The sequence below is a fragment of the Trachymyrmex septentrionalis genome, unplaced genomic scaffold (assembly GCF_001594115.1).
Source record: "Trachymyrmex septentrionalis isolate Tsep2-gDNA-1 unplaced genomic scaffold, Tsep1.0 scaffold25, whole genome shotgun sequence".
Lineage (NCBI taxonomy): Eukaryota > Metazoa > Arthropoda > Insecta > Hymenoptera > Formicidae > Trachymyrmex > Trachymyrmex septentrionalis.
This window is the reverse complement of record NW_017305408.1, coordinates 2,228,215-2,240,560: the sequence shown is the minus strand read 5'-3', so window position 1 is coordinate 2,240,560 and position 12,346 is coordinate 2,228,215. Positions and strand designations below refer to the sequence as shown.

General features: G+C 33.6%; 2 protein-coding genes across 4 annotated transcripts in view; one reads left to right on the top strand and one right to left on the bottom strand.

The window, feature by feature from the left end:
• The window catches only part of LOC108749022 (fatty-acid amide hydrolase 2-like), a 9,481-nt gene extending 6,701 nt beyond the window's left edge, over positions 1 to 2,780 (top strand). For 2 of the 3 annotated variants that reach the window (XM_018487515.1, XM_018487516.1), the window contains exons 8-10: positions 1,500 to 1,667; positions 1,760 to 1,942; positions 2,081 to 2,185. In XM_018487515.1, coding sequence (XP_018343017.1) covers positions 1,500 to 1,667; positions 1,760 to 1,942; positions 2,081 to 2,185 — 456 coding nt within the window. Of the gene's footprint in view, positions 1 to 1,499; positions 1,668 to 1,759; positions 1,943 to 2,080 lie in introns of all 3 variants that reach the window. The other variant, XM_018487517.1, reaches the window with a different exon arrangement.
• A 135-nt stretch (positions 2,781 to 2,915) lies between these two features.
• The window catches only part of LOC108749008 (myosin heavy chain 95F), a 22,851-nt gene continuing 13,420 nt past the window's right edge, over positions 2,916 to 12,346 (bottom strand). Inside the window, 12 exon segments of the mRNA XM_018487491.1 lie at positions 2,916 to 3,397; positions 4,099 to 4,314; positions 6,862 to 6,979; positions 7,036 to 7,156; positions 7,620 to 7,664; positions 7,949 to 8,088; positions 8,357 to 9,340; positions 9,424 to 9,615; positions 9,772 to 9,995; positions 10,229 to 10,393; positions 10,477 to 10,634; positions 10,779 to 11,038. Coding sequence (XP_018342993.1) covers positions 3,246 to 3,397; positions 4,099 to 4,314; positions 6,862 to 6,979; positions 7,036 to 7,156; positions 7,620 to 7,664; positions 7,949 to 8,088; positions 8,357 to 9,340; positions 9,424 to 9,615; positions 9,772 to 9,995; positions 10,229 to 10,393; positions 10,477 to 10,634; positions 10,779 to 11,038 — 2,775 coding nt within the window. The 3' untranslated portion in view covers positions 2,916 to 3,245.

The window sequence follows — 12,346 nt, the reverse complement described above, 5'->3', positions numbered from 1 at the left end:
CGGAAAATGATGGCTCTAACATATGTTATAGTGCATATATATTATATATGTAGTTTTTAGAGAAGTTTGATCTTTGCGAGCAATATTTAAAATATGAAACGCATCTTGATTTGTTGTAAGGTACAAAAATTTATGTAAAACGGCAACTTAAAAATGATTCTTCCTCTGGATCAAATCATTTTTGAAAAAAACCATTTCAGGACATTATGAGCCTTGAACAGAAAAGAATAAAATTATATACTTTGAGACTGATCGGTCTAAAAACCCATCTTATTGACTCTTCTCTTATAAACTTACATTAAAATCAAACCTGAAATACTTCACAAGAAATATTTATCTTATAATATAAAATTAAAAAAATATTTTAAAAATAATTTTTTAATAAATTATTGAAGTTAACGTTGGAAAGTCAGAAAATTAATATTACACGCATTTGTTGCTTTTCTCACAGACAGGTAGCCATCTTTTAACTTTCTTTGCCGCTGTCGCATACGATGTCTACACTTACAGATTCTCTGTTTGTCTTTTTTTTTGTAAGAGAGAGAGAGAGATCGCACCATTTCACAGACTTTTTATAATTAGATTGCTGACTCATTATGATAGAAAGAGATAAATCTAATTCCCAGCTGTACTTGTTTCAGTTCACATATGCATCCATGAAAATCGCATAAATTTATGTGAAAACACTAACATTATTATCCGTGTGATTTGTACATGTGAGTGAATACAAATATAGCGCTGTCCAGAGCTGCTTCAAACATGGACACGAAGTCGACAGTCTATTTATTATAGACCTGTGCATCATTCTGTAGAAGAAAAAAAATTATTTTCAATAGGGTAAGTTGTTACACTGTAACAACCTGGTTCGATCAAAGTGTAACAACTTGTCCCAACCTTCCATTTCCAATTCGAAAAAACAGATCAAAAGGTACATTATATCGATTCAAACAAAATGTGTTATTATAATCAAATGTATATAAAAGAAATATACAAAAAGATAATCACATTACCTGTAATTTATATATACATTAACACAAGCAATATACAATGAAATATTTACTTTTAATAGTGAAAATCAAGAAAATATACGTAGTGTCTTCTAGAGTTGAAATATGGCGGCTAAACTAAATGAAATTGTAGAATATCATAAGAATCGCATATAAAAATTCATAAAAATGGAGCATTAAAAAAACAAACTGTAACAACTTAGACGGGGAGCACAGACTCTTGCATAACACATAACACAGAATCCATAAGAAACTGAACCAATCAAAGTCCTCTATTTTCTTCCTTTCCATGAGATAAAGGATTCTGATTGGTTGATTTTCTTACGCCTCATGTTTTATGCGTTGTGCAAGAGTCTGTGCTCCCCATTTAACCCCGTGTAACAATTTGCCCCAGTCTCCCCTACAACTAGATATAAAAGGTATACGCTTCAGTTTTGAATTGATAATTTAAAAGACAGCTCCAGTTTTATTATCGATTTATTATTATTGCAGCACCATAAGAATATAAACGTCGAAATGATGAAAGCTCTATTTGGTCTGTCGGAACACACGAAACAGCTGTTATTCTTCAATATACCATTAGCTACGCATTTTCCATTCACAGAATCAGAGATATCGCATTACACGAAGCATGCAGAAGAGATTCGACAGAAACTACTGGTTAGTCTAATACAATTATCATGTCTGTACGAGTCAATTTCGTTACTAATTTTTTTACATTTAACTGCCACTTTCCTTCGTCTGTCCTACAGGATCTATTGGGAGACAACGGCGTACTTATTTACCCAACCTTCCGAAAGCAATTTCTTTCGCAGTTTGTACTATGCGAAATGATGTCCGTTGCGAATTGCGGAATATTTAATATTTTCGGTTTTCCCGCGGTGCACGTTCCGATGGGGCTTAATTTACACGAGAAAATGCCCATAGGCGTTCAGGTAAATTTTAATTAATCAATTCAGATTAAATATGAAAGTTTTTTTTCTGCCTCTTGCAATGGAAAAATCTAAAATGAATAAAACCAGAATGAAATAGTTGGTTTATTGCTTAATGTATATATATATATATAAATTTAGGTCATAGCTGCGCCTTATCAAGATCGTCTTTGTCTGGCGGTTGCAAAAGAACTGGAGATGGCCTTTGGTGGCTGGATACCACCATCTGTAGCGATAAGCGATTAGGAAATACATTCGGTTTTTTTAAATAAAAAATTATATCAAGCTAGGGGTCGTATTTTTGTAAAGACGCACAAATGGCGCACAAATAAAGGATCTTGTAATGATCTTTATATTAGCAATTCCTCTTACAATATTTCAACATAAATCTGAAAATATGGTGCTTCTAAATACAACAATATATTCTCTACTCTGCTAAAGATTTATTGATAAGTTTATATAAATATTTATTAATATTATTATGTGTAATTATCGTATATGTATCAATACGTGAATTCTAAGAAATCATCTGGATGAGATCACTACCGCTTTATAATATTACTCAGCATTAAATCTCTGCAAAATTTAATTCGACATATATCACTGTGTTCACAATTATTCTTGCTTGTACAGTACAACTGACGGTATAAATTATTCATTGTCCGTTTCGTCTGTATTGTTTATTATTTTTTTTTTCGTACGACTTATGTAGTAAATATCATCATTATCAACGTAAACAAATCTTGTTATAAGATTGTTTTAAGATTTTCATTAAACTGTTTAATCAAGATTATTTTTATAGCTTGCAAATGTATGCTAATAATGCATAAGCTTAATGTAAGGAACAACGATATATCTTATCTATTTTTGTTCTTGTTTATAACAGAATGCTGCTTTAGAATTACATAACTTTACCACGAAAAAAATTATATATATTTTTTAAAGTTATAACCATCTTTAATTATTTAGTAAAAAAAAGTTATAGAATACTGATAAATCAACAAATGCTAGAATCGTTAAGAAGCTAGATTTAAAAAAATAGGAATTTTAATACATCAACAAAAAAGCTCTTCGACTTACGTAACTATGATGTAAAATATAATTTATGATACAAATGTATCGTTTGTGCCATAATATACAAGGCACATCTCGCAAGGCACAGAATCGCCGATGCACTCATCGGATAAGAACCTACATAAGATACGTAAAAATCATAACAAATTTACGCGCTGATTTATGCGGCGTTTCTTTTTTTGCGCAACGTAACGCAGAAGTAAAATTCTCCTACAACTGCGTCGCGAATTCTTCACTTCTTGCGATCACACGGCGCTATATATGGTTTACCACCATACTTTTCCCACTCGCGATTGAATTCATGTTCTAGAACCTCGGCACCGCGTTTCCTCGTTAATCCAGTCTCATCTAAACTTAATTCGCACATCTGCATATCATCTATGCCTAACAAACAAAAAAATAATTAATAGTTTAATTGCGTTTATAAGTCCGAAAAATCATTTCGACGCGTAGTTTAAATGACTACATATTTAGGCTACGTTCCAAAACTTCCTCTCCGAGGAAGATTTTATTCTATATATCCTATAGTATACGTTACGTATACTATATATTTCGAGTAAAATTTTCCTCAGAGAGGTAGTTTTGAAACGTAGCCTTAGTATATAAATTCACACAGAAATTATTTAAAAGCATCTAAGATCCAATTTCGATTGTAATAGGCATTAAACTCTTACTTGTTGTGAAAAAAATAATTCTTTGAAATTAAATTTAACATAACGCTATATGATTTAAAGTACATGTAAAGTATAACACAAATTTAATGGCAAGAACATTTCAATCAAAATGCGAAGTCATAAAAATACCAATACAAACTATATTTTCGTACGTGCGTATAAATACTTGTATAAAAAATTATTCTGTCGTTTTATTTTTTGTTTCAATTATTTTGTCGTTAGCTATGTTTAATTTATAATTTACATTTTTTTCCTATTATAAATACAAAGATTAATCGTTTTTATCTGGGTCAGTTATTACTTATTGCGTTCAGAAATTACGTAATTCAAAGCATTTGCAATGCAGAGCGTTCGTATTAGCATAAGTAATAAATACATAAAAACATTACATATGTAATTACGGAATTTTACCTGCCACGAGGAGTATAGGCGATTTATCGGGATGCAGTTCCATTTGCCGTGCCACGTATTGACCGTCAAAGTGCGCGTACCACCATCCTCTTTTGCCGCCGCCGTGAGTGTTGTCCTGTTGCCCGGCAGCAGAGGAACGAACGAAAGGAATTCGAAAATATCTTTGAGATGACTCAACTATCTGTTGCTTTAACGGAGTCCTTGGCGTTTTTGCGGCTGGAAAACGATATATTAATTTAAGATTATTCTTTCCAAACTGATGAAGATATATACATTTCAGTTATCACACATACACACATCTATTAGTCTATTGCTAATTAATTTATTAAGTAGTGCAACGGATTGCAACGTAGAAAACTACTTTATAAGATTGCTTTATGATTTCATTGATCTGTTTCTTCGTTTTTTCTTTTGCAACATTTCTTTGATTGAAAAAGATTAGCTGCTGCAGTCAGTAAATTAGATGGTAAAATATGGCACAGCATTTTTAATTGACTGCAGCAATCACTTTTTTGTTACAGCAGCAATTTTTTATGCAATGTCAGTATAGTATTTCAATAGATTAATGCAATCAAAAATTGACTGCTGTAATCAATTAAAAATGGCTATGCCATATTCAGTCAATCTTTTCTTTCAGTGTAAAAAAACGATTTTGTTAAATTCTGTTTTTAGATATCTAGAAATATCTAAAGACTTTAGCTCCAAATGAAACATACAAGTTAAATCTATTGATTGTAAGGGGATCAAAGGTCAAGATCAATAAGATTTTTAGTGATATAGTGCAAAAGGAGGATTTAAAATGTTAAATAAAATTGTGTCGAAAAGGACTACGAGCCATAAGAAAACAATGTAATAAAAAATAATATAGTATATTAAACAAAGATATAGCTACAAACAGCATTTCGATCCCGATCGGATGATTCTCAATGTTAAACAAAGCAAAATATAATTATTGTGAATTTAAATTATAAACGGCTTAATTAAAATAAAAATTAAAATTGTAGACGGCTTAAAAATAATTAATAAAAATACAGACTAAAAATAGACGTAAGGTCGCTAGATCCTATTGTGTGTTATCACGCTGATCAGAAGTGTTCTTATGAGCATCATAGATCACAACAGGCTCCATTATCAACATTATTCTTATTGAAAATAAGAATGTGTATGTAAAATGTTGTTGCTCGTTACAAAATGTATCATGATTAAATTACCTAAAAGTCGAAGACTATAGAAACAGTAAAACAACTAATATAATAATATAAAAATATATAAATCTAGAAACAATTAGTATAAATTTAGTAAAAGTGAAAATAATTGGATTAAATATAATAAGTAAAACTAATGAAGACTTTAAAATATGTAAAACCAGTTATAATGTTTAAAATTAAAAGATAAGATCAGTCGGAATATAAAAATATATAATATAAAGCAGATTGCGATAGAACGTCTTTATTGTCTGATTAGGGCTGCGTTCCACTTAATGCTCGCGAGCATCGTTTGTCCTTGTTTAACATGTGATAAATGACAAGAATGAAATGATTCCACGAGTATTGTAAACGTTAAGTGTAACGCAGCTGAAATATTACGAAATGACGAAAATGTTAAAGTTACAAGTGGGGAGGGGAGGAGGAGATAATAACTGACAGGGAAAGGGTAACTGAGAAAGGGGGGGAGGAAGAAGCAAAAAACAGAATAAGAATACAATGTACGGACAATGAGAGCTTTACACAGCGCAGGAATTGTTGCACAATTTATATAATAGTTTATTTCAAACCAAAACGTACGGTCTGTATTAATAAGTCGTTGTTTCAATATTATGTAAAGAGTTTATGATTATTATACAAATTGCGCAACAATTCCTGCGCCGTGTAAAGCTCTCATTGTCCGTACATTATATTCTTATTCTGTTTTTTGCTTTTTATTTCAAAGAAGAAGAATTAGGAGAAGGAAGGAGATTGTATAATAGGAAGATAGGATTCATATAGCGATTCCGTATCATTCTGCCTATTTAGACCTTGTCTTTGCTTTTTTATGTGAATTATCTTAGATATTAATTATTTGTTGTAAGAAAGCTCACTATATAAAATTCTTACTTTATTCCAATTAAACTCGCGGTTGCAATTAATTTTGTAGGTAGTGACAACCGATCCGTCTTTTTCTTTATATCTGACTTATGTTCCTGTAATCTACTTTTTAATTTTCTCTTCGTTTGACCCACGTAGCTGGTATCACAATCCTCGCAATATCTTATAAACTTTTTGATAAAAAATCTAATTGGTCTTTATCTCTTTTTATGTAATTTTTAAAGGTATTAGGGATGGAAAAGGCTAATTTTGAATTCATTTTAAGAGCAATGGGCCTAAAGCTTTCAAAAACTGATTTAACGTATGGGATAGTAAAAAATTTTTGAGCAATTTTTTCCTTTTTTATTAGAAGGTTGAACAATATTGCTTTTGTGGATGTGGTAATTTAATCTATTCTATATAGTGAAAAAAATAAAGTGAAGAGGATAACCATTATCCAAGAAAGAGTGGGCTCGTAGCCCTTCTCGACACAATTTTATTTATATTATACAATATTTGAGACATTCTTTATTTAAAAATGTTAATTTTAAGATGTAATATATCAATTGTTATGTATTAATGTCTACATTTTCAACGAAATTTTTTCAATTGTTACAGGTTCAAACAGTTGTTTATTAATCTAATTACAATTGACGCTATTTCATTATTATTAATTTGCAATGTGATTGTAATTATTTACCTTCTTCCATGATAGACTTTGGTGCTCTCTCGTTTTCATCCATGATGGTTCTCCTGCGGTTTCTCGCCTTCCAAGCGTGATAAACTTTCAGTCTGCGATGAAATTCGTGACGACAAGCCTAGAATAAATAATTTTAAATAAAAAAAGTTACGTAACCGATATGCGCGCACGTACTTCGAGTAACTCGATGTCGCAGGACGTATTGATTGCATCTCGCAGCTCAGAGTACTTCCATTTCGACAAATCGTACTTCTTATTGCTCATAGCCGCCTGTTGATTACGAACCTGCTCCGATCTACATTGCAAATAGATACCCATAAGAAAATAATATGTTATCTGGTTTTATAACATTCCGCGTAATACGATACTTTAACATTGAAATATATCATGCGCTAAAAGACATATTCGCTGGTATTAGTCAACAAGAAAGTTAATACAAGCCGAAATTAGTGCATCATGCGGTTCAGTGTGAGTAAAAAATCTACACGAGAATCTGAAAGTGTTAAAATAAATCTCACAATTAATAGTATGCCTAAAAATGTACATAGAATCATCTATTTTCTTTGACAGATTCTTTGAAAAATTACAAGCCTTTCTTTGACAGGGAACAATTTATTTGTGGAATAGGCTTTATCAAAGAATCGATGAAAAATGAACGTGGATCATTGCGTGCGATGAGGATTATTAATTCATTCGAAAAGGAGAATTTCATTAGAAGTTAGTCTTTCACACGAGAAACCCGAATAATTATACGATACCTTATTAGCCTGTTGTTGTTCATAGGTGCTCGTACATCGGAGCCACTGTATCAATTTAAACAACAAAATAGCATCTTATTTCTATTTTAACAACGTTCTTGATTTTTCTCATATTTGAATCAACGAGTATAAAATTATATGTATCGATCAATATACCGATAAAGTTACAATTAAAAATGAAATTATAATTATAATTTATTAATTAAAAAATTTTAATAATTTAGATAATTCAATAAATAATAATTTATAAAATACGGTAATTTTAATAATTCAGAAATCGTTTATATTTTGTACGTGCCAATTATATTAATTAACAAATAAGATTTTACCTTCGTATAGGCGGTGGTGAATCCTCGACTTGTCCATTCGATTCTTGAGCAAGTCTGACCGCCAATTCGTGGTCTCTTCTTTCTTGTTCCAGTAAATCTCGGTACCGATTCTCCTCCATGGCTTCTTTTTCCAATTGAACCTTTAAATAATACAAAATAAGAGCATATATATAAAATATATACTAATAATTATTTACGAAAAAATTGCCAAATTATTTGTCAATTCTTGGATAAATAAAAAAAATTTTTCTTTTAAATTTATTATTTCTCGAATTTAAAAATAAGTTAACTATTTGTAAATATAAAATAAAAAGACATAAACACCTTGCTTATAACAATTTAGATTTTTACACTAAAATTAATTTACCTCTTTATAAATTAATATTATCACATAGAAACTCAACGAACCTGAAGAGCAGCTGCGGTCTTTTGATCCTCCTCCTCCTGTTTTCTCCTCTGCTCCTCTTCAATCTTTCTTCTGGCTTCCATATCGAGTTTTTTCTTCCTGTTCTCTTCCTCCTCCCTCCTCCTGCGTTCCTCCTCCTCCTTTCGTTTCTTCTCTAGCTCGAGTTCCTGCTGAATCTTCCTTAATCTTGCTTGTTCCTCGGCGACTTTCTGCTGCTTCACCATGTCTTGAAGAGCGACCATTTGTTTATTCATCTGATTTACTAGAGATGTGTAAAGACCGTCGATCTCCGTCGGTGCAATCCTCGGATTGTTTTTGATTTTACGTATAGCTGCCTCTAGATCGTCATCGAGCCTCTTCATATCCTGCGTCGATTTCTCCCGATTCTTTAACTGATTCGCGGTCTCCTCCATACGTGTCAATTGCTTCCGTAGATTCTTAATTTTCATAATACCGCGAATGCGTGGCCGGTGCTGTTTCTTCGCGATGTACATCCTCGCCGTTTTCTGCAACACGATCAGATGCTGTTGCCGATAGATGATCTTGTTCTTCAGCTTGATCACCGACAACGCACAGAATTGCAGCTTGTTCCAGCGCGACTTCAACAACCACTTCTTCACGTTAGCGACTAGCTTGCGCAGATTCTCCGGATCGGACTTCATAATCCGATCAAATTCCGCGAACTTGCCCGGCTTGAAGAAGACTCGGGTGATGCCGAACTTAAAGTCCTTCTGATTCAGCTTTAAACTGTGCAGCAGAGCCTCGCAGAAGAATCTGGGATCAAGCTTAGCGAGCTCCGGCGGCAAGTAGGACTTATACATATTATAAAGTTCGTGGAAAGGCACCCGGCTGGGATATCCGTGTTCCATCAATTCCAGAACCGACGTCATTCCCGAACAGCGTAGTTGATTCATAATGCTGTTGCCGTCGAATTGATGCGCTACCATATCACTATTCGGCTTGATGCATCTTATAAAGTTTGTTCCCTGAAAAAATTCAGGTAAGCATTACAACATAAACAGAGAAGACAGAACAAAGTATAAAAAAATTAAAAAATCCGTATTCTTACATTGCTCTTTAACTTGTCCATCAGTTCGCCGAGCTGCGTCTTGAATTTACTGCCGACACTAATAAAGGTGAGCTTTTCCTTTTGCAACGAATGATTGACGAATTGCGTCCTAAGGAATTTATTCCCACTTTCCTGAATAAGCCCTTCTAAGGAGGCGTGCAATGCATCATTGTTTTTTTCAATGAATTGGTTCTATAGGATCAAAATATAAATTCACAATTACATACATATTTTTTTAGAAATTTTTCTGGATGCAAAAATTCAAAATGAGTCTAAAAATCAGGAAAATGTCTTTGAAAAATGCATTTATGATTTTTTTACTCCTTATTTTGTGAGCAATTTTTTTACCGTTTGATAGCAGACACCGCCGGCGTAATGACAAATCACGAAGCCCTCATCGTCTCGTAATTCTCGATGAGCCTTCAATCGTGACGTTCGCGGTTAATTGATGCGGAAGTGACCATTCCACGGGTGGTGAACCTCGTTGGTGAAATGTGCGAAACTGCGAGTCGGCAATTTCGACTCCTCGTCTAGCAGGAAGAAGATACCCGTATTCTTCGATTCGATTAAATCTGAAAGTTAGCGTGACACGCAATTCATTTTCAAAATCTATAAGTGGAAATACTATTTATCATTTCATCCATGAAATATTATCTTAAGAAAAACTGTGAAAATATTTGTTTAGATAAAACGATAGAACGTCTTCTAAATTATCTTTATATAAAAAAATAATTTTTTATTTTAAGGAATAAATGTCCGAATTTGTAATTTGCACTTTATTACTTGCAATTTTAATTTCACGCACCGATGCAATCCTGATTATCGACGTAAGAGATTTTTGGAACGTTCAAGGATTCTCGGGCGTAAAGCTCCTGCTCATATTTCAAGATCCGTTCGTTGAAGAACTGCTGAAGTTTCTCGTTGCAGTAGTTTATGCAAAACTGTTCGAAGCTATTGACTTTGAAGTATTCTACGTACAAGAGAAAAAAATTGTTACGATTCGTTTTTATATAAACCAGAAAAATGTTCACTGATTAAGAACATTTTTCTCACCAAATCCTGCAATGTCCAGCACGCCGATATAGTAACTCGAAGCCTTGAAAGGTATGCTCTTGTTAATCCGCGCGACAATGTGATCAAACAATTTGCTATAAATAGCCTTGCCCAGAGCGTCCCTAGCATTATGGGCTTCGTAAACCTTCAGGGGCACCCTATTGCAATTAGATAGTCAGAAAGAGTAATAAAAAAAGATAAAAATAACAGAAAATTATTATAACAGAAAATTTAAAAAATATTTAAATTCATTAGAAAAGCAATAAAATACAGAATATTATTTGAAATCTTTGTGTACTCACATGATGACGGTTCCTTTGATACCACCCCGACTGGTTTGCATTACTTTCGAGACAAGAGCTTGTCGCAACTCTTCGGGATCAACCCCGAGTAACCTTGCGGATATCGTTACCGCTTTTCCCGAGTCGGCAGTTATCCTACAGCCGCCTTTAGTATCCTCCGGATTGTCCTCGAACATAATGTTACCGAGATGTAGCACTGCAGCCACCATCGTGTAGATCTCCATGCGTTCGGCATCCGTTAAACCGAGTCGAGTAAATGCCTTTGATATCATAAAAATAATAAAGAATGAAAATATTAACGCAAATGTACAAGAAAATTCAGAAATATACTAATAACAAAATAAACAATAAAATAAAATATCTTAACAGTACTCTCATTTCTTAAAATAACAATAATAACCGATTCAGTGCTAATAAAAGTCAGTGCGCATTAATGTGGAAAGATGACTTAACTCCAATTTTTTCGTGATATCTTCTTTATTCAAAGTATGAACGTTTCGACTCTCCTTAGAGTCTTTCCGCAAACAATCATCGCAAAATAACCCGGTAGTCCGTCAAGAAAAGTCACTCTACAGGTTTTCAAGTCTGAAGTGGATTTAACGGTGCTAGTGGTTACTCAATATTGATAAAATGTGTGCTGTTGAAACTTACGAACGGAGTTGCTCTCCAAAATAACCGCTGCTTGGTTTTGTGATGGAACTTTGACGACAGCATCATTTCGTTACTTCAAAGAAACTTGCCACACAATCAGTAATTTATACAGAATGTCTAATTTTGGCCGCGCACGATTTCCGAAGAAAACCAAAGTCATTCATTATTATCGTTGTATCGTTGAAACGTTTCGATAATTGTTTTTACTCTTTTATTTTTCTTTTCTTCCAATTCTCTTATCTCAATTCTTTGTAATTACCACATGTTCTCGACAGAATTATGTCAGCATTTATTCTTCGTGCAAACATTTGGTAAATTCGTTATGAAGAGTTATAATCGAGAATGTGCAAGACGAGAAAGTCGTTCCGATTTCTTTGTAATTCTTTGTAATAAACTCAGGGAGGAATATGCGAGATCTCGTCTTCGATCCATATTTGCGATGTATCTCGTATGCTCCACCTGCGGCACGTTCAAGTGTCAAACAATCCTCACGATTGCGTATCGCTGATTCTGACTGCGTACGAGGAAGAGATCTCGTCCAGGTCTTCGAGGTCACTCACTCTACGGCCACACGAAGCGAATACGTCGTCTCGAGGAGGAACTCCTCTCGCTTTACGCTTTGTCGAGTATCGTGGAGTACCCACAGCGGACTGTCCGGAGATACTGAGAACTGTCCCGCTACAAGAAGCTGACGATGCCTAATACAGAAAACCGTAAGACCCTTCTGCCCTAGCCTGTTGTATTACCAGCTAAAAGAGTATTCACATATACTTGTCCTAACGGTCCTAACTGACTTTGCAATTTCTGACGACCTTGAGGTGTGCTCAACACCTGTCTGACAGACGTTTCAAGCGATGGATCATCACCGATTTTAAAAACTTCGTCCTGCAGTTCAAAAAGTGGTTGTTGTTGTTGTT